The following is a 19,959-nucleotide window of genomic DNA, read 5'->3' on the forward strand; positions in this document are numbered from 1 at the left end:
CCCTGTTGCGGCTCCCCGCAGTTACATCCAAACAGTCCCGTTTCTCTACTAGAACTAGTATCCGGACAATTGGAGAAGGCTACAACCCCCGTTCGGCACCAAAGCATTGTTATTTATCCGCAAATGGGATCGATTCCACGATTCGCGCGTGTTTCGTGGGTTGAGCTTGGCCCGTTCCCCTATCCCCGCTTCTAGACACACATCGGGTAGAAGAGAGACGGGGTTGACATCTTCTTCGAGTCACCTTCCGCAAAACCACCCAAGATGGATGAATTCCCGGTTGATGGAGAAAGCAAGATCGATCGTTGGGCGGAGGTTTATGCACCCCGGCCCCGGCCCCGGGTCTTGAAGACTTGGAGCTGACGATGTCACTGTACTCACTCACATCACGAGCTATGGCTTGCGTATGTACCTCGATTGGAGCTATGCGCACCAAGCAGATATCGAGAAGGTATACAGACAGGTCCACCAATCCGGAACTGTGTACGTATGCTGCTGGTAAGGGGGGGTGGGTGAAAGCTTCAAATTTTTCTCCTTTCGGATCGTGGTGCGGTCTGGAGAGAAACTGCAGGTGGAAAGTTCCGTGATGCCCTAGAACGACGACGAGGAACAAGCCCTCCGAGTGTTCAAAGTCACTTTCCCATTGAATCCCTTAAACTGCAAGTATATCACCCTCTCCTACACCATCACCAGTAACTCCTTCTTCTCACCTTCCTCCGACATTCTCCTAACTCCTACACCTCAAGCTCCTCCTAGCTCCCACCAGCTAGCTAGCTACCTTAGCTTCCTTGTGGTCAAGTCACCATGAAATCCCTCCTCTCCTTTCTCCCTCTTATTCTCTCCCTCTTCCCCCCCGCCGCCCTCGCCGCCACCCGCACCTCCCCCCCATCCACCACGTGCCTCACCGTCGGCCCCTCCTCATCCCAAAAATTCTCCACAATCCAATCCGCCATCAACGCCCTCTCCACCACCTCTTCCAGCCCCCAATGCATCTTCATCTACCCCGGCACTTACCGTGAACAAGTCCTCATCCCCTCTCGCGCCGCGCAACTATCCATTTACGGATCAACCACCTCCACGCTTAGCTACGCTTCCAACGCCGTCACTATTTTGTCGTCGAAATCGCAGGCGGACGGGTTAACGAATGATGAGACGGCCACACTGAGGGTGAAGAGCAAGAATGCGCGATTGTATAATTTGAATGTGGAGAATGGGTATGGAAAAGGAAGTCAGGCGGTAGCGTTGAGTGTCTATGCGGAGGGCGTGGGGGTTTATGGCTGTCAGTTGAAGGGGTTTCAGGATACGGTTTTGGCGCAGGAGGGGGCGCAGGTTTATGCTAGGTGAGTTTTTTGGTCTTTTTATGGTCTGTTAACATGTTTGAAGTGTTGTTGCTTGGAAGAGGCAGGTGGCTGTGGGTAAGATTGGGGAGGGGGTAGGTGAGGGGTGGAAAGGGCCGTGGAGGTGGACTGCTGGGTTTGAGTATTGAGTGCGACGGGATGGGTGGTTATGGGAGGGTGAGATGCAGTTGAGGATAAGGGCGATGGTGACGATGGGCGAAAAAAAAAAAAAAAAGGGGAAGAAGCGAGTGACTAACACAGGATTTCAAACACAGGTCCCTGATCCAAGGAGCCACGGACTTCATCTTCGGCCAACGAGCACCAGCCTGGTTCGAAAAATGCGACATCAGAGTTGTTGCCGCCAGCATTGGATACATCACTGGTTTGTACACCTTTTTCTTTTCGTCTTCTTTTCTAATCATTTCTTTCCTTCTTGTCTCCCACATCTGAGCCAAGCTAACTTAACACCCACCCACCAACCCATAGCCTCCGGCCGCGACTCCTCCACCAACCCAAACAACTACGTGTTCAACGCCTGCACCATCGCCGCCGCCGACGGCCACTCGATCTCCTCGGGCGCCTACTACCTCGGTCGTCCCTGGCGCGAATACGCCCGCGTGACGTTCCAAAAGACCAGCATGACCAACGTCATCAACGCTGCCGGGTGGAAGATCTGGAATACGGGCGACGAGAGGACCAGCAATGTTGCGTTTACCGAGTATGCTAATACCGGTGCCGGAGCCAGTGGGACGAGAGCGGGGTTTAGTAGTAAGTTGGGTGCTGCGGTCAAGATTGAGAGTGTTTTGGGGAGCGGGTATGCTGGTCAGGGGTACTATGATGGTAGTTATATGTAAAGAGAGGAAGGGTAGTGACTGGATGAGGTGAGGGCCGGCCCTGATTGGGAGAAAGTAAGAATGGAAGGCGATGAAATGGGGTGGTTTTGGTAGTTGAGTACGAATAAAGAGTGATGAGGGAGAATTTTGGTGATTTACTGAGTAAATCATCAAGAATCTTTTATATAGGTATCTAGGTATCGCAGCTGAGTTAGCTCTGGTCTATACTTCCTCTTCGCGCTGATTGGACTGACTGGATGTACTGGATTGGATGTAACTGCGAAGAGCACCTTAGCAACTCGAACAAACAACGAACATGGAACATGAACATGGACCAAGGATTCGAAGGAAGCTTTCCCCCCTTCCCCCCCCACCCGTGATCGTGATTGTGATTGCAGTATGAATTGAAGGTGTTTATACTAAGCAGTAAGTACTTTTCATTGACTTGACTTGACGCCTTCTCGATATCCAATATCCGAGTCAAATTCGCGAGTTCGCCAGTTGATTCGAACACTACTTGCCCGGATGGCTGGTGACGTTGGTAAGCTACAAACATACATATGTCACGTCGGGCATCGGGCGCGCGGGAGTGGGTAGTAGAAAACTTCATGGGATGTTGTGACACGATGAAGATGAAGATAAAGATGACGACGAGGATTTGTAGGACTAGGATTACATAGGACGATGACAATCAATCAATCTAATTCCTTCACAAGTGGAATTCCTGTCTTGTCTCATACATACCATACATATGTACAAGTAACCATGGGATCAATCAATATCAGGACCTAGTTAAGTTCAAGTTGGGTTCAAATTGAGTAATTGACGGGAACAAAACGGTATCTACCTACCTACCTACTTAAGCTCATACCTTCAACAGTACAATCACCCAACCACCGTGCTCTGCTCCTGGGGTTGGGTGATGCAGTCGCTAGATGTAGCGGGTAGTCATTAGAAAGCGCGCCACTGACTGTTTGCTTTCTGTTGGACATACCACCTCCTCTCTCAGAGAAGCGGCTCGTTCGAATCATGTTTCGCGCTGTTTCGGCAATTTTTTTGACACTTTTTACTTTTTTTCACTTCTCTTCTTGCTGGGTGGCGGCGGAAAACTTGCACGTATACCATACAATATAAGACTGGTTTGTTTGTTAGCTTGGAACTTCGGACCGGGGTTAAACAAAAGAGATTTAAAGCCCTTATTAGCCTTCTTCAGGTTTTCGTTTGAAGCAACTGACAATGCGACCAGGGTAGAAACGCTACAAAAGCCTCTTGATGCTTCTTTCCGAAAGGCTGAAAGATATAAGAAGGCGGTCCTTCCAGTACCTGTCCGTCCTCTCCCAGTGGCTCGAGGATAGAAATGGGCGTTTTTGTACCAGACTAACAAACAAACCAGGGTTAGATTGTACATAGTATCTGCGTCTTTCCGTTTTATCTTCCGCAAAAAGCACCGACCCATCTTTGGGCTTTGTTTGGCGCGTCGTGTAAGCTCACCCGCCACCCTTGCCAGGCGCACCTTCTAAATCTTCTTCTTCTTCTTCATCCTCTTGCACCCGAAAAATATACCGGATTTCGAACATGTTCCGAGACGGGGTAAGATATGCCCACGATCAAATGGCGATAAAAGGAATAGAACCGCCCAAAAACATCAAGAGAATCACTTGCAAAACAAAACACCGAGTTTGTCCTCAACAGAGCAATCATCTTTCTCCTCTACCAAGCGGTGGAGCAAGTTCAAGTTTTATCTAATCAGGTAATACAGTAGAATCGAATAGGTCTCTCCAAATCTCTTCTTCTTTCGTACAACATCGCCGAAGCTTATAAGCGCCGGTCATATCTTCCTTCATAGTCATAATAACCATCTTCCTAGACCCGTTTCTCAACACAGTTAACCGCTTAGTCGAGGAAAGCAACATCGCGAGCGTGACGACGAGCGAGGGCAGCCTCGCGGGCAGCAGCAGCAGCAGCAGCGCGACGAGCAGCACGACGCTTCTGGCTCTTACCGCGGCATCCACCCTTAGCAGGCTTGGTAGCGGCGGGAGCAGCAGTGGTGGTGGTAGGAGCGACGGTGACAGCCTTGGTGGTGGAGGCGACGAGAGTGGTAGTAGGCACGGCAACGACAGCGGAGGTAGTAGTAACAGCAGGAGCAGCGGCCGCGGTGGTAGTGGCAGGAGCAGCAGTGGCAGCAGGAGCGCCGGCGAGACCAGTGATGGCAGTAGCGGTGCGAGCAACGGCGGAGCGGGCCTGAGCGACGTTGACGGCACCCTTGATCAGGGCGGGGCCCGGAACGGGGTAGCTGGTCATGGACTGGTAGATGTTGAAGAGGATACCGGCGTCGTTGGGGGTGTAAAGGGCGGTACCCTTGACACCGGCGGGCTTGTCGGTACCGGTACCGGTGACCTGGATGTTGAAGCACTGGGGGTAGTTCTGGGCGCCGTTGGCCTCGTTGGCGGAATGGAGGGCGATGATCTCGTGACGGAGAACGTAGAAACCGGGGGCGATGTTGGAGGGGATCTGGACGAGCCAGCTGTTGCCGTTCTCGATGAGCTGGTCGGAACCCCACTTGCCGGGGGCGGCGGAGCCGTCAATGAGGCCGACCTCGTCGATCTTGAAGAACTCGAGAGCGGTCTTGTCGACGGTCTCGCAGCCGGCGGTGCCGCAGTTGGCGAGGTAGTCGATCACGGGACCGTGGTGAGACTCGGGCCAGGTATCCCACTGGATGGAGATCTTGTCACCGGCCTTGACGACGGCATGGCCCTTGGCGTTGGCGGAGTTGCGGTGGCAGATGATATCGGCCGAGGAGAAAGCATCAGGAGCAACGAAGCCGTTGTCGGTGTTGCTGGCGGTCCAGCCAACGACAATAGGGGGGCTGGCCATGTAAGGGAAGCTGTTGATATCATAACCCTGGTAAGAGTCGCCGTTGATGACAACGTTGCTAACGTGACCGTGGGCCGCGACGGAGGCCGCACCGGCGAGGACGGTAAGAAGAGACTTGGAAGTGAAGGAAGGCATCTTGGTTGATATGGTAGTAAGTTATTGGCGTTATTGTTGTTGTTGTTTTCGTGAGTAGGACCGACTAGCGGGCAAAAATGAGTGATGTGATGTCAAAGATAGTGATGTAAAGAATGGTAGGCTTCACTGAAGCTGTTGTAAAGAAGGTAGAAGTAAAAAAGAAGGTGGGTAGATGCCGAATGCTCAAGTTGAAGCTGGTGATTTTCCAGAACAGAGCAACATGGCGACGACCATGTCCTTATATCCTCGACTTGTTCGTAGTCTTCCAGAATCGAAGCCTTACCCCCTGCTCCTTGATGCCCACGACAAGCCCACCTACCTAGTCGAAGCATCGTGCGGTATGCGGCCAAATCCATTTGGCATATCGTCCGTGATGGATGGGTATGCATGCCCATGTCAGCCGTCAAAGCATCGGTCAACGAACATGTCGTTTCAGCGAAATGAGATGGCCTGAATAAGGCGGGGTCTGATAACGGACCAAATTCCCAAAGTTGATTCCAAGGTGACCATGTAAGCGGGTAGGTACCCCCGCGGGTAGAGTGGCCATGGATAGGGAAACAAAACAGATCGACGGTGGTGGAAGGCAATGTGATATGCTGGCGGATCTCCAACCTCGGATACAGCTCCAGGAGCATCAACTGCGTAGCAGTGAAGGGATCATTGCGGCTCCCCAAACAAGATGAGCGATACGAGGGCCATGATGGGACGAACACGCAGCGTTATTGTCGAGAAAAGTGATTCGTCCAAAGTGAAGATGGAACTTGCTGTGGCGCCGCAATGCCCGAGAACTGCCCGTGGGATCGAGCTTCGATCCCCAAGTTTCGACATGGCAAGCTATCAAAGCTAACCCACAAAGTCAAGCGCTGTATTCGTGAAGCACTCCTCACCATCACAGGCATGAAACACATTCGGGCTGACGAAGGGGTTGAGTTCAAGGATTTGTTAGTGAAGCGGGTTCGGTCTGTGTGGAGACTCAGGGGCAGACCAGGGGGTGGTTTGAATGGGTGTTAACAAGGGTAGGCGAAGGGGTTCGCATGGAGTCCTGCAGGGGCATCTTGAGCCTCCCAACGTTCCAACGTCGAGCCAACGCTTGGTAGCGCCCGCCAGCGGCCATGTTACCGAGCCCATGGGCCCCCCTTGGCCCCTTAGAGACTGGGCGTTCCAGGCGAGAGTGGACGATGGATGTACGCGTGTACTCGCGATCTCGTCTCCAGCTGAGCCAGTCAAAAGGCTTCGATATGCCAGGTTTGTCGGAGTCGCGGCAGGTTGAACCGAACTGTGGCACCATCCAGAGATGACGACAGAGCTTCTGTCGTTCTTTTCTCACCTGTGAAGAAGAGGAACGCCAAGAAGTCGAAAGGTGGTGGAAGGGGCCAGGCCAGGAGGGGCCAGGCCAGGATATGCCCTTGAAGTCTAGAGTTGGGAATCTTCGATAGATGGGGCATGGTAGTGGCGGGCCCCTCTTGATGGAATCTTTGCATGAATGTCACTTTCACTTGAGCGACATTCTCAACACGGGCACTTGTAAAGGGGCAGATATGAGGTGGTGTCCTGGCAAACCTGCTCCGGGTCAAAGACTGATTGACAAGAACTTCATGACGGGATGTTGGACATGGGCGCGCTTGCGATAGCCTGAATCGCATAAATGTCTTTCTCGCCCTGTGTGTGTGGCCGAGACATGTGTTTCCGAGACAGAGAGCCTCAGATGTTTGTCCATTATGCGGCGGGAAGACCGTTGGGTTGGGGGATCATAATGCCAACAACTATGCGCATCACGGCTGGTTAGCGAACATAGGTATGTACCATATCATATGCCTAAGATGTCATGTTATATGATGTCCACCCCAGAAGTATAAAAGTGATGGACAGTCCCAGCTCTCTCGCCGTTGGTTCTGTTCCTGTAGATTTCGGGATAGGAGGCGTCCAACGACATAAGGATGAGCCGGTCAGTCAATCTGTTGGAAAGGCGTGTCTTTGGCCGTGCATTTTTACACTGAGGGCTGGAAACTCCCATCTCTTGGAAATCGAGAGGGTTGAAAGGTATAGAAAAAGCGAAGGCGACAACCAAGTTTTAAGGAATCAATGGAGAGAGAAAAACAAAGTAAAAGAATGACATGCGTTTGAGGGTTGAGGTAAATATGATGGGCTGAGGCGGAAGGGTCTGGCCCTCAGCAAGGCGGATGGGATCGCGAGATTGGATGGATGTTGATGACCTGAGGGCGTGAAGTCAAAGTTGGAAATTTGTTGTTGGTGATTTGCAGTGATGACAGTTGAAAGAAACCGACGGGGACAGCTAGCGCCTACCATAACAGTACTAGCACAGCACTGTCCGATAAGGTGCGATAAGGACTCGAGCGACAGACACAAATAGCGGGGGTGGGGCATGGCCCCAGTGTTAGTGCAATGCTCCATTCCAAGCATCAAAAGTTCAACTTCCAAAGTTGATCATTTTCACAACAAATTCAACAATCGGGGAGGACCAGTCGAGTCGCCAGTGTGTGCTTCCTTCTATCATTGCTCCCAGCACATTAGGCAGCACTCATCTGGTCAGACTTTTTCTATCCCTCGCCATCGAACCCGAGAGCTAGTACGTTTATTCTGCTCGTCCTCGGCCGGTGTTGGACACAAGTGTTTCCATCGACAGCAAGAAATATCAACAACAACAACCGAAATATTGAACAGCGTTCATTTCAACCTTGGACAACATTTGCGAGCAACAAGTCAGGCAACCTTCGCATCGAATCTCACCGGCTAACCCGGGTCGTCAACAAAAGCCCGCCTTCATACCCAAAAGAGTTGTTTGCTTGCTCGCCTTTGCCCAAGACAGCCATATCAATCAGCAAATAGCCAGCATTCCTACCTCGACGATTTACTAACGCGTCGCCAGTGCCATTGGCCCACCGCTCGTCATCATGTCAAGTCCCGTTCTACCCAACATGAACAAGCTGGCTCTCGACGCCAAAACACGCGAGCTCAAGCAACGGCTTCAATCTATGCAAAAGGACCGCTCTACTCGTCCTTCGCCGGCCATCAGCGACCTTGCACCTGCCAACAGACCCTTAACCCCCACGGTCGCCCCAACACCAAAGCCCCAGCAACCCAAACCTGACTTTGTCCCTCATACTGTTCCTCAGCTTCCTACCGAGACATCCATCTCAGCCGATGAAAATGACATCGCCGCTTTGATCCGCTCCTTTTCCGATCATGCCGATCCCATGCCAGGAATTGTTTCTACATCAGTTCCCTCTATCAAACAGCAAAACAAAGGCTCTGTTGAGGCGCCACCAAATCAGGCTACTCCTCCACCGGCCTCGAACCAATTCTCCCTGCCTCCTCCTGGACTCGCAAAGGCTGCCATCACAGCACCCTTTACTCCAGTCGAGGAGGATGAGATTGAGAGCGGTGCGGAAGAGCCAGTCAAGGCAGAGGCGCACGAAAGACGCCCAGAACGACCGAAGCACCAAGTCTCCCAGGGAACTGAAAGGACCCCGCGATCAGGAGCTGGTTTGATCCCTAACAAGAAACATGTGTCTCAAAAAGGCCCCGGTAAGCCCCAAACGGGCACCGAGAAGGCTATACGTACAAATAGCAGGCCCGAAATCCAAAGTGTTCAAGCCAGGGTTGAGCCTACCGCTACCTCCTTGACTCCTGAAAAGGCGCTCGAGCGAGCCCTGGAGCTCAACCCGGACCTACGGGAATGGCTGGCTCATACTGATTACCACAACGTGGAAACACGTACCAAGAAGCTCGAACGGTATCGTAAGCTGAAAGCTCTGGCCGCAGAGAAAGAACGAATTGAAGCCGAGCATGCTGCTCAAAATGCCAGGCTAGAGGCCGAGCGGCGCAAGTTGCTGGAGGAAGAGGGATTGGACTTTGGCCTCGTCGCAACACCGCTAGTCGAGACTGCCCCGGCAACCACTAACAAACTAACCGAAGCTCCCAAGGCCGCAGTGCCCAAAAGGGAACGCGAGAAGTCCGTGGAAAAGGCCGATCATCCTCCGGAGAAGAAGCTTCGGCCCGACGAGAATGGATTCTGGCCGATGGAGATCGACAACGAGTACAACGACCGTCATCGGGAACGTGGCCGGCCCGACGAGAATGGATTCCGGCCGATGGAGATCGACAACGAGTACAACGACCGTCATCGGGAACGTGGCCGACCCGAATATCCTACCAAACGTGCTCCATCATGGTCTCCCCGTCGTTACCGCGCTCCGTCACCTCGTCGTGACCACTGCCTAAGCCGTCCCTCCTCTCGTGACCGCGATTATCAGCCCTCTCGGTTTTCTCCTCGGCCTCGGTCCCGCGATCGTTCCGATTTCAACAAGTACGATGGACGCTCTGTCCATAAATATGACAACCGGAGTTATCGTGGTGATGATAAAGGATTCTTTGACGATCACCGTGGAGAAAAGGCTCCCCGAGCCCAGTCACCCCGGCGATCTAGGGAGTTGGAGCATGTTGAGCACTTCAATACGGGCGAAAAGGGCGGTCAGTTTTCCTTGCGGTCGTTCTCTCACCCATTCAAGCACCAAAAGACTCGGTCTCAGGGATTCACACACCTCCGGAAAGGCACTCAACTCCGTTGATCAATGGCGATATCTCCGTGCCTCATGATCTGACGGGCGTCATCTGTTCCACTATTGTGTCGTTATCATATTCCCGGTGAAAGGTCTAACATTTCCTACTGCAGACACTCGATTCTTCGTACTCAAGTCCTTCAACAACGAGAACTTGGAAAAGGCCATGGAGGACGTAAGTCAAACACCCCATCTCTCCCGGATCTTGTGATGTGTAGTGTTTCCGTGGTTTACACATTTTAATAGGGGATTTGGGTCACCCAAACGTCCAACGAAGAAAAGTTCACCAAGGCCTTCGAAACATGCAGAAACGTCATCTTTTTCTTCTCTGTGAACAAGAGCAAGGCTTTCCAGGGCGTTGTAAGTTACGGGTCGCCTTAATTCATCTTGGATCCGCGCCTAACACATACCTTCAGGCATTGATGACCAGTCTACCTTCGGCCGACATCAGCAAAGCATCCTGGATGAAGAACATTCACTGGCAGACCTCTCCACCTTTCCGTCTCAAATGGCTTACCAAAGTTGCCGTGCCCTTTTCTCGCATTGGATACTTGAAGAACTCGCTCAACGAGAATCTCTCCGTGCTGATCGCCAAGGACGGCCAGGAAGTCGAGGAGGAGTGCGGCCGCCTCTTGATGAGAGAGATGGAGTTGTATGCCATGTTCGGATCAAACAAAACAACATATTTTCCAGGAATTCGTCACCACAAACTACATGAACTGAAGGCCCGCCGAGAAATCGATTCAAGTTCGGGCTTCAACCCTGCCTCGTGGTGGAACAACAAGAAGAAGCCGCATCACAACAACAACAACAACAATCACTGGAATAATCAAAACGATAACAAGCGTGTGGAGGATTACCACGAGAGGTCGTCTGCGCGTTAGAGTAGCCGGAAGGCTTTTTCCGCCTTATGCGCGGTCTTCCTCCATCGTTAAAGAACCAAAGACCGGAAACACCCACTGAGCCGGAAAAGACCAACCAGAGAACAGATGATCATAGGAACCAGGTATAAATGGGAGATATCAGTGGTGTTTAACGGGGCAGATGGGGATGAATGTAAAAGAAGTGTATGTTCAGTTGTTTTAACAACAAAAAGCGAGGAGGTTAGGTCGAAAGAAACACATGGGATAACGCAGCGAAGCACTGAGCAGGATTCACATGAATAGAGAATACTGAAACAGAATAAGAGAGAGAGCAGAACTAAATTGAGCAACACAGAACAGGACAGACGTAGAATAGAAGAGACGAGAGTGGTGAGTAAGTAAGTACGCGAAGGAAAAAAAAAGAAAAGAAAAAAAGAAAAAAAAGAGAAAAAAAAAGAGAAAAAAAAGACACGAGGAGAAAATAATTGAGAAAGAAAGAAATTCTTTAAAAAAAAAAAAAAAGGAAATAAAAAGGGGAAAAAGGAGGCATCATAAAAAAATAAGATCCTGCAAGGTTTGCGCGTGCAACTGACACTAACTGGAGGCCCAAACAAGAAAAGGAAACAGTGACTCGACTAGACTATGTATCGATGGGTAAAAGTCGTGATATCCCCACTGCAGCCTCCAAGGTGGTGGGTGGATGGGTGGGTGGTAATGGAAATCAAGCAACGAGTTCCCTTGCCTCGTTTGACTTGCTAGCTATCTTGCTTGGAAGCTGGAAGTTGGAGGGAGCTAGTTCAGTAAAAACAGCGAGCACCAACCCTACTAGAGTACTAGTTTAACCTTTTTCCTCCTCCCGAGTCGTGAGTACGTACACTCACTCGCTCAACATGCTACTCCTTTTTTTCTGCGATCTTTCTGTGCCCTGTGGATGATGTTGATGGCCTATGGTAGTACATTAGTACACTCCCATCCTGTATTCGGGAAATTAGCGACAGTGTTTGTTGTGTTTCCAGTATTTCAGGAGGTCTTGGAAAAAGTCATCAAGTCATATGGTAATTGGCTACGCCTAGTTGGAGACAAATTGTCAAGTGACCTGAAGTACGTATATGTACACTGCCACGAAATCACGCACATATCCCAAGAAATTCAACTCATCAGCGTGTAATAACCCCTCTCCCCCCCCCCCCCCCCCCCCCCCCCCCCCCCCAAAAAAAAAAAAAAAAAAAAAAAAAAAAAAAAAAAAAAAAAAAAAAAAAAAAAAAAAAAAAAAAAAAAAAAAAAAAAATCCAACCTGATTGTACCCAACGACAACAGATATCAGACATCAAGCAGCACTGGCGTCTTTCTGTCGCCGCCGCCTAACATCAATCTTGACATCCAAAGCCGGGATGATCGTATGCGCTACCCACGTTGGTGGTGGTCGGTTGGCGATGGGCTTGAAGTCGTAGTTTTGGAGGATGTGGGATAGCATCATTTTGACTTCGTGGGCTACGAAGAAACGGCCGGGGCTATTGCAGACAATCCGGTTAGCAAGGTGGGTTTTGAACAGGAGGACTAGAGGTGTGAGGTGAGGGTGTAAACAGAGGCTGGAGGAAGGGGAAACGGGTTCCTGTATGGTGAAAGGGTGTAGGAATAAAAAATAGAAATAAAAGGAAAGAAGTGAAAAAAGGAGAGGGAGAGGAAAAGGGGGAAAATGAGAGGGGAGAGAAAGAAGAACAAATAAGGCAATCATAAATAATGCAAAGAAAAATAAAAAAGCGCGATGAGAGAGAACAAGTACAAACCAAGCATGTCTCCCATGACTAAAAGGCAAATGTTCACTACTTGTAGTCACCAACCCCAACCTCTTGACTCTCAACGCTTCCTCCGTATCCCCCTTTTCTTTCTCCTTCTCAGAACGAGCCTCATACTCCTCCCTGACCCTCGAAAATCTCAAAGCATCATACATCTGCGGATCCTCGTAAATCTCAGCATCATGCTGCACGCTCATATTCGTCTTCAGAATCGCCCCGTAGGGGGCATGCCACCCCTCAACCGGATTGGTGATGCCTTCCTTCGCTACCACTTTCCGGTGCGTCAGCCCGGTACTAAAAGTCGACAGGCGCATGCTTTCGCGGATAGCGCTGTCGGTGCGGTATAACCTCGCAAGACCATTTTTGGTCCAGATGCCATTGGGTTCTTGGCTTAAAATGGTGGCGGTTTCCTCGCGCAGGATGGAGAGATAGTCCTTGGAAGGGTCGGAGGCAAGCAAGTCGAGGAATAAAGCGTGTAGGGTGATGACTGTCGTATGAATGGCTGCGAACTCGATAGGTAAAAGACGCATGGCGATCATGTAGGGCGTCTGCTCGTGCGGGAGGTTGTCGGCTTTGGCTTGGCGGATGAGCCACGTGATCAGCGATTCTTCCGGTGGCGTTTGCGACTCCCCGGATTCGAAGCGCTCGTAATCGCGCAGGCGCTGCTCGATCACGGGCTTGAGGAGGCGGTAGCCTTGACGAAAGTGGTACCAGTTGGGTAAGGTGACGAGACGGCCGACGAGCGGGTGGAGGACCGTCGGGAAGAGCGTCAGGATCAGGCAGTTGCGGAAGACGTCGTCGGCAAATCCGACTTGGCTTGACAGAAAGGCCTGGTTGCGGCAGAGAGGCAGGCCGACGGCTAGACGGTTCATGACGCGGGGGACGATAGTTAGAAGAGCTTCCCAGAGGTTGAGGGACTTCCAGTTCTCGGCGTCGACGCCAAAGGCAAGGTCGATGGAGTCGACTACTTCTTGTTGGATGTCGGGGAGTAGCGTGACAAGGTTGCGGGCTAGGTGCTTGTGCATCACCTTGGTAGGGAAGTGGTCGTCGACATCGAAGAAGTTGTAGGCGCTGAAAAGGACATCTTTGTGGGATTCTTGGGTGCTGAGCACCGTCTCGGGCTGTTCGAGCATCCAGGCTATCTGTTCTCGAGGGACGACGATCTCGTCCGGCTGGCTGGGAGAGGCGGGAGTGACGAAGGAGCGGCCGTGTTTGCCGTATTTGTTGTAACCTTCTTCGGCCCAGTTGTGGTAGTTAGAGAGGTTCATCCAGTTGCGTATGGTGGCGCGGATTCCTCCCGTGTAGCCGACTCGAGGTAACGATTTGGGATACGATGGCTTCTTGGTCGAATCGATGGCGAAACTCGCAATGGTGAGGAGGATGACGAGCGCCGTGATGCGACCCGGAGTCAAGCTGGCCAGCAGCAACTCGACGAGGTGGGAGCTCAGACTGGTGGTCGCCATTGTGTCGGTCGTGCTTGGAACATTCCCGTCGTTCAGCGAATATTGGTAGACAGTTGGAAGAGGATATTCTGGTCGTGCCCGAGGTGTTCGGTTGTTGTTGGCACCATGGCTGGTTATTCTTGGTTCGGGTGAAGTCTCGATGAAACAGGGACAAGAAGTTGAGGAGGATCGAAGTCGACGCGGATTGGTGTTTCTTGTCAAGTCAAAGCGTGCAAGGCACGTCACTTTAGGGGCTCTCGGCTAGGCATTGCGGGGGATTTTAGGAGCATGGCCCACTGTAAACAATTACCCCAACCCGGCCCGTAGTGGGGGTGGGGGGATTTTAGGCAGCCGAACCGGTGGGGTTTTGGTTCTTTGTTTTCTTCAGCCCTATGACGAGCCTCGCGACTCTTCCCTTCATCGACTTCTTTCTCGGCCTCGTGAATTCACGAAAAGATAGCCTTGCTGAAGTACAAGATTCATTCTTTCTGATTGCAATGCATCGCCATCGAAATATTTTGACTGGGCCCAATGCCTGAACGTGACACCACAATCCCGACCCCAAGAAGAGCGATGCGAGAAGTTTGCCATGTCGACCTTTAACGGCTTGTTGGCCGAGTTCCCTGATATTCGAGGTTAGCAAATGGCTTTCCTTCGTTCTTGTTTGGCTCCCATGGCTAACCACTGACCATGTTGTAGTCGACTTCTTCCGCTACCACCCGAACCGCAGGCCTCCCTTGGCTTGCCTCTTGAGCCATGTCCACACTGATCACCTTGCTGGTCTCGACACTTTGCGATCACCCTTGTTAGTCGGAAATTCTGCCCTCTTGACGGCCATGTCTAATTATGTTTAGCGTGTACTGCTCTGCCGCCACCAGGGAGATACTCCTCAGCCTAGAGACCGTCTCTCGCCGTATCAACTATGCCCAAGGCACCCTGGAAGCCCGACAACTGTCCTATAAGCACCTGAAGAACTTGTTGAAGCCACTCCCTCTCGACACCCCGGTCGAACTCGAGCTCGAACCAGGGAACCATATCCAAGTCACCCTCCTAGACGCCAACCATTGTCCCGGTGCTGTCATGTTTTTGTTCGAGGGTCAAGGAAAAGCTGCCCTCTATACTGGCGATATCCGGAGCGAACCATGGCACGTCAACGCCATTGCAAGGTCACCGTCTATGGTTCAGTATGCATATGGTCTGAAGACACTCGATACCATCTACCTGGATACATCCTTTATCGAAGACATCAAGTTTCCTACAAAAGCTCAGGGCATCAGCGAGTTGCTGGAGAAGGTTTCCAAGTACCCTCCCGATACCATGTTCCACTTTCAAGCCTGGACATACGGGTACGAAGATGTGTGGGTTGCCCTGTCCAAAGCACTGGGGTCAAAAGTAAGAGTCGCCCCGTTGCCATCCCTCGAGTTTCAGCTAACAGTGATAGGTTCATGTTGATGAATATAAAATGGGCATATACCAGTCCCTTCTGGCCAAGGATCCCGGCAACAAGCGCGGCTTTGGTGTCCTGCATCACTTGTCTCCTGAGGCTCCGGCCCTCGTGGGATTTATGCGTGGTAACTTGTACCATCCGGGTTGCCTGACATTAGATGAAAACGTCCGCCTTCATAGCTGTGAGAAGGGCAACTACTGCAAGACAGTTCGAGAAAACCCGATAGTCCAGATACACCCCGTGCTTACGCATCTCAACGATGGTGAAGACCTTCCGGAACTTGGCATTGGTGGAGGTGGTGACGATCTAGAGCGCGAGGAGGAAGAAGATCGCTTGTCTGAGATACAAATTCAGATGGTCTTGAAGTTGTAAGACCGCCAAAGCATCCCTCGACTATCCTGATGCTAACTCTTACAGTATCCGGTGGCTGGAAAAGTCGGCAGAGAAAGTCGAACTTCTACCTCTCGAATCTTTCGCGAGTGGCTCCAAGATAGAGATAGGCTTGGAACAGTTTACATCGGACACAGGCAACAAGACCGCACTACTTCATTTCCTGCGAGACCTGATTGACAAGTCGAGATCTCAGATAGCTCAAGGCAGGTCCATTCTGGCCGCTAACAGCAGAGCCGGAGGAAACCTGCCTAGCATCATCACCTTTCCATATTCGCGCCACTCGTCGTATGCCGAGCTTTGCCATTTGATTGATGCTTTCAAACCAAAGGACGTATGGCCTAACACTGTTAACCCGCGCGAGTGGCTTGAACAAGGTATGATTACTCCTTTCCCTAATAATCATAATTAGTCACTGACACTCAGGTTTATCAGGTATTGCCATCGAACACTTGTTTGGAAAGTATTGCTCCGGTAGTTCATTCCGACACGACAAAATAATGGCAGAGATATTCGAAACAAGGGAACAAGGGGAACAAGGGGAACAACCCATCCTAATCAGTGATGACAGCCAGTCGACCGCTAGCGAACCTAGAAGCTCATTCCATGAGCCTTCATCCCTCCAGGGCGTTGAAAACTGGGATGGCACCACCATTGCTCCGAATCTGAACTTGTCGAGCAGTTTCTCTCAGATTTCGGTCCGGGAGGAAGCATCCTTGGACATACGCGCTCACGCCTTTCGAATGATGCTAGACAACGCCATGAACAATGCTGGCCACGAACTCGGTCTAATATCCACACGGGACCACCACACGAACATGGAAGCTGAGCTAGGCGAAAGATGATTGGAGCGCATGTCGTATCTTTAAAGCTTCAACGGCACTCTCTAGTTGTGTCCAGGCTCGGCTCCGGGACCCCCTTTTCTAGCGTTGCAGTGTAGCCACGGACAACGTTCGGTACTTGGCCGCGCCCAAAATGGAGAATCTTGTTTCCAGCAATCGAATCGGAACGATTTACCCCAGAAAATCTGGAGATCTCCCTTGGACTGCAACACTCTCTGATCAATCTAGGGCATGACGGGCATGATTTAGCCATTTACAACATGTTTCGGCCCTCCTGGGCTCCTCCTTTGCCTAAATGTCACCTAACCCCAGTTTCCCCAACTTTCAATGTTTCAGGGCCATCTGGAGCTCGTGGTCTCCAGGGATCACACTCTACGTCAATATTAGGAGACTGCTTCACATGGGGAGGGTGTAGCGTATAAATGGTAGGCTCCAAAGGGAAGGTAGATGAGCTTTCTTGGGATATAAAGGTCTTGAGGTCCCAGATCTTCAACGTGCTTGCAGCCACACCTTGCTTCTCCGGGTGCCTGAACCCTTCTAAGCCTCTTCAACATCCCTTTCGTCCCCCAAAGTTATCCTAGGGTGGCGTACCACAAGTCAAAGATGAGGCTCTTTAGTCTCGCTCTTCTTGTCTCTACTTGGGCCTGGGCCTGCAGCGCCCTCGTCATCGACACCGCATCTCTAGGCCTTCACGACAACCAACTAGCACAGCATGCCGACCCATCGCTCGCCGGTTACTTGGGCGTCTTCTTCCTCGGCGCCGATCCATACGTCTACTTCTACCTCAGCAATGGCAATAACCCCATCTCGTTCAAAGCTTTGAACAAGGGGTCACCAATCTTCAAGCCGACCAAGGGGACAGGAGGTGTTCGGGACCCGACGATTGTTCCAGGTGGAGGTAGCGAGGCGGGAAAGAAGTGGTATATTATTGGGACTGATTTGAATATCGGAAAGGTGTGTCATCGTCATCAGTGGGTGGCTACAGCAGTAGATGTAAAATACGGCCAGGTTACTGATCATGCGGTGAAAACAGACAACGTGGGACGCAGCACAACGAAAGGGCTCCAAGGGGATTTTCGTCTGGGAAAGCACCGATCTGATCAACTGGGTCAACGAGAGTTTGGTGGTGGTAGAGGACAATACTGCTGGCATGGTCTGGGCACCTGAAGCCATTTGGGATCCGGCGAAGGGTCAATATCTTGTTCATTGGGCTTCGAAATTTGTATGTCTTCTCCTGTCGCTCCCTCGTTCCTTCCGACTTCTCACCTCCATGTTTCCCGTTCCACTTCTCCAACCTCCTAACCAACCCCAAACCAATAGTATCCAACCTCCGACCCAAACCACATCGGCAACCCCTCCTCCATCCGCATCCGCTACGCCTACACCTCCGACTTCCGCACCTTCTCCACTCCACAGACCTACATCGACCGATCCCCCACCAACATCATCGACTTAACCATCCTCCCGCTCAACCCCTCTAACTCTTCTTCACAATCCTTCCTCCGCTTCATGAAAGACGAAACCCTCAAAACCGTCTTCGTTGAAACCTCTACCACGGGCCTCTTCGGCACCTGGACACGCGCCGGCGGCTCGTCAGTGATTATTCAGAGCGGGGTGGAAGGACCGGCGGCGTATTGGGATAATACTACGCCCGGAAAAGTTCATTTGCTGTTGGACTTTTATGGGAGCGATGGGTATCGGCCGTTTGAGAGTAGTAACCCGGGAAGTAATTCGGGGTGGACACAGAGTAGTAGGACGGGGTGGCCGACGGGGTTGAGGCATGGGAGTGTGATGGCTGTTGATCAGGGGTTGTATGGCAGGTTGAGTAGTAAATGGGGTTGAAGAACATGGAGTAAGGGGGAGTAGGGGGAAAAGGGGGAAGAGAGGGGCCAAGGGGGATGCTGAATGGGTTGAAGGGCTCAAAGAACGAGGTAAGGGACAACAAAGCGACGAAGAACCGCTCCAAGAACAGGAGTCTAATTGATCCAAACACCGAAGAGGTAGTATTTCGAGTAGTTACAAGGTCAGTCATAGAATTGCGCGTATTGTGATGATATCCCAGTGATTATAAATACCCCTGTGCTTATAACGGTCCGTTCCGAAGAACAAACATCGTGGAAGACGCGGAGTGTGGTGGTGATGATGTTGATGGATATAATTGCGATGCTGATAACGCCTTGTCGAATGTCGGGTTGACTTTGGTAGATTCCCAGACGCTCTTGGTCTCATATGACAGCTGTTAGCTATACCCTACAACTTGAGGCATTGCGCTTTTCCATATACGGCGGGTTGGAGGTTGAGAAGTCCACTTGAATCTCTTGAGATGAGTGTCTTAACGTGCAAGAACTGGAATGGAAGAGAATGAAATCTAACTAAAGGCATTTACAGATACCATAAGCGCGTCCACTAGAACGGAGCATGAATCCATGGGAATATGGGAATATGGGAATATGTGATTGAGATCCAAGAGTTTGCCGTAGCTATTCTACTGTCGATAATTACCTTTTCGTTGTCGTGGAAGGAAAAAGCAAAAAGAGAACTGGGACGGTCAACAACACTTCACCTCTCCGTTCTCCACTTGGAGATAAGGGCATTGTTCTCTACATGGCTACTCTTGGGAGGGAAAGACACGCTGGTGTAGGCTTTCATCGCTCTTTTACACTGATAGATCTTTGCTGAGCTAACAGCTGAGGAAAGAGAGAAAGAAGCGCAAAGCCGCAGACCTCACAGGCCCAAGAAGACCGACAACGGTCACTTCTCGCGCCATTGATCACATTTAATTTACTGGCATACTGCCTACAAGTAAAGTCAGTATACGAATATAGAAAACAATGGAATTTGATCTCTTTATCCGCACTTGCTCGATTTCGTGCTGTCTGGATTCCCTCAGCGTCTCAGTCTCGCCAATAATCTGACTCTACCTCTACCTGTGGCTCTACCTGTGGCTCTACCTGTGGCTCTACCTGTGGCTCTTTCTTTGTTGGGGCAACATGATCTCCCTCGAGGGGATGTATTATTCCTTACAAAAATCATCTTCTTTTCTCCTCTCTCCCATTTTACTTCCCAGGACGCTTCAGTGCCCGTGTCAGACTTTGTAACAACACAACGACACACTTCCTTTCTGTGGGCACGTTTCGGTTGGATTCTCTTTTATTTTCTCTTCCTTTTTCTCTCCGCCCCCTGCGTCCTTTTTTCTTTCTCCAATTCCTTTTGTTAATTCTCGCTGTTCCCTCCTTGCTTACTTTCCTTTTGTTTCTGCGTTTGCCTTCTTCGTTCCCTCCTCCACTTGTTTGTCGACCGACCTCTCAGAGCATGTCATGAGCTAAATATACTATTGAATAGGTACCCTCGCGAAGAAGCTGAGCTAGGTATGAAAGGTCATTACACGCCATTTGGCAATTTCCCAGAAGTTATGTGTCA

General features: G+C 51.0%; 6 protein-coding genes across 6 annotated transcripts; 4 read left to right on the top strand and 2 right to left on the bottom strand.

Annotated features, from left to right (window-relative positions):
* Window positions 1-804: 804 nt before the first annotated feature.
* On the top strand, window positions 805-2,493 carry SMAC4_06995 (uncharacterized protein; the record flags this gene model as incomplete). Its single annotated transcript, XM_003349111.2, has 3 exons — window positions 805-1,340; window positions 1,613-1,719; window positions 1,824-2,493. The coding sequence occupies 3 exons, from the start codon at window positions 805-807 to the stop codon at window positions 2,189-2,191; spliced, it is 1,011 nt and encodes a 336-aa protein (XP_003349159.1). The 3' UTR covers window positions 2,192-2,493.
* A 1,570-nt stretch (window positions 2,494-4,063) lies between these two features.
* SMAC4_06994 (uncharacterized protein) lies at window positions 4,064-5,427 on the bottom strand (the record flags this gene model as incomplete). Its single annotated transcript, XM_003349110.2, has 1 exon — window positions 4,064-5,427. Exon 1 carries the CDS (start codon window positions 5,177-5,179, stop codon window positions 4,064-4,066), a length of 1,116 nt encoding a protein of 371 aa, XP_003349158.1. The 5' UTR covers window positions 5,180-5,427.
* Window positions 5,428-7,588: 2,161 nt separating this feature from the next.
* Window positions 7,589-11,033, top strand: SMAC4_06993 (uncharacterized protein). Its single transcript, XM_003349109.2, has 4 exons — window positions 7,589-9,670; window positions 9,873-9,934; window positions 10,006-10,119; window positions 10,176-11,033. Exons 1-4 carry the CDS (start codon window positions 8,092-8,094, stop codon window positions 10,641-10,643), a joined length of 2,223 nt encoding a protein of 740 aa, XP_003349157.1. The 5' UTR covers window positions 7,589-8,091; the 3' UTR covers window positions 10,644-11,033.
* A 916-nt stretch (window positions 11,034-11,949) lies between these two features.
* On the bottom strand, window positions 11,950-13,889 carry SMAC4_06992 (uncharacterized protein; the record flags this gene model as incomplete). Its single annotated transcript, XM_024655748.2, has 1 exon — window positions 11,950-13,889. The coding sequence occupies exon 1, from the start codon at window positions 13,879-13,881 to the stop codon at window positions 11,950-11,952; it is 1,932 nt and encodes a 643-aa protein (XP_024511581.1). The 5' UTR covers window positions 13,882-13,889.
* A 500-nt stretch (window positions 13,890-14,389) lies between these two features.
* SMAC4_06991 (uncharacterized protein) lies at window positions 14,390-16,759 on the top strand. Its single transcript, XM_003349107.2, has 6 exons — window positions 14,390-14,495; window positions 14,560-14,665; window positions 14,715-15,252; window positions 15,302-15,675; window positions 15,725-16,074; window positions 16,133-16,759. Exons 1-6 carry the CDS (start codon window positions 14,450-14,452, stop codon window positions 16,540-16,542), a joined length of 1,824 nt encoding a protein of 607 aa, XP_003349155.1. The 5' UTR covers window positions 14,390-14,449; the 3' UTR covers window positions 16,543-16,759.
* A 310-nt stretch (window positions 16,760-17,069) lies between these two features.
* On the top strand, window positions 17,070-18,732 carry SMAC4_06990 (uncharacterized protein). Its single transcript, XM_003349106.2, has 3 exons — window positions 17,070-17,493; window positions 17,573-17,761; window positions 17,860-18,732. Exons 1-3 carry the CDS (start codon window positions 17,143-17,145, stop codon window positions 18,379-18,381), a joined length of 1,062 nt encoding a protein of 353 aa, XP_003349154.1. The 5' UTR covers window positions 17,070-17,142; the 3' UTR covers window positions 18,382-18,732.
* The last annotated feature ends 1,227 nt before the right edge of the window (window positions 18,733-19,959 follow it).

Source organism: Sordaria macrospora, chromosome 7 (genome assembly GCF_033870435.1).
Source record: "Sordaria macrospora chromosome 7, complete sequence".
NCBI lineage: Eukaryota > Fungi > Ascomycota > Sordariomycetes > Sordariales > Sordariaceae > Sordaria > Sordaria macrospora.

Bases quoted from the DNA above. Each gene is read 5' to 3' on its own strand.
- SMAC4_06991 (XM_003349107.2), top strand. From the start codon at position 14,450: ATGTCGACCTTTAACGGCTTGTTGGCCGAGTTCCCTGATATTCGAG. The intron at 14,496-14,559 runs GTTAGCAAATGG...ACCATGTTGTAG, and splicing joins CGAGTTCCCTGATATTCGAG to TCGACTTCTTCCGCTACCAC. The intron at 16,075-16,132 runs GTATGATTACTC...CAGGTTTATCAG, and splicing joins GCGCGAGTGGCTTGAACAAG to GTATTGCCATCGAACACTTG.
- SMAC4_06993 (XM_003349109.2), top strand. From the start codon at position 8,092: ATGTCAAGTCCCGTTCTACCCAACATGAACAAGCTGGCTCTCGACGCC. The intron at 9,671-9,872 runs GTCAGTTTTCCT...TTCCTACTGCAG, and splicing joins CAATACGGGCGAAAAGGGCG to ACACTCGATTCTTCGTACTC. The intron at 9,935-10,005 runs GTAAGTCAAACA...ACATTTTAATAG, and splicing joins TGGAAAAGGCCATGGAGGAC to GGGATTTGGGTCACCCAAAC.
- SMAC4_06990 (XM_003349106.2), top strand. From the start codon at position 17,143: ATGAGGCTCTTTAGTCTCGCTCTTCTTGTCTCTACTTGGGCCTGGGCC. The intron at 17,494-17,572 runs GTGTGTCATCGT...CGGTGAAAACAG, and splicing joins CTGATTTGAATATCGGAAAG to ACAACGTGGGACGCAGCACA. The intron at 17,762-17,859 runs GTATGTCTTCTC...CCAAACCAATAG, and splicing joins TTCATTGGGCTTCGAAATTT to TATCCAACCTCCGACCCAAA.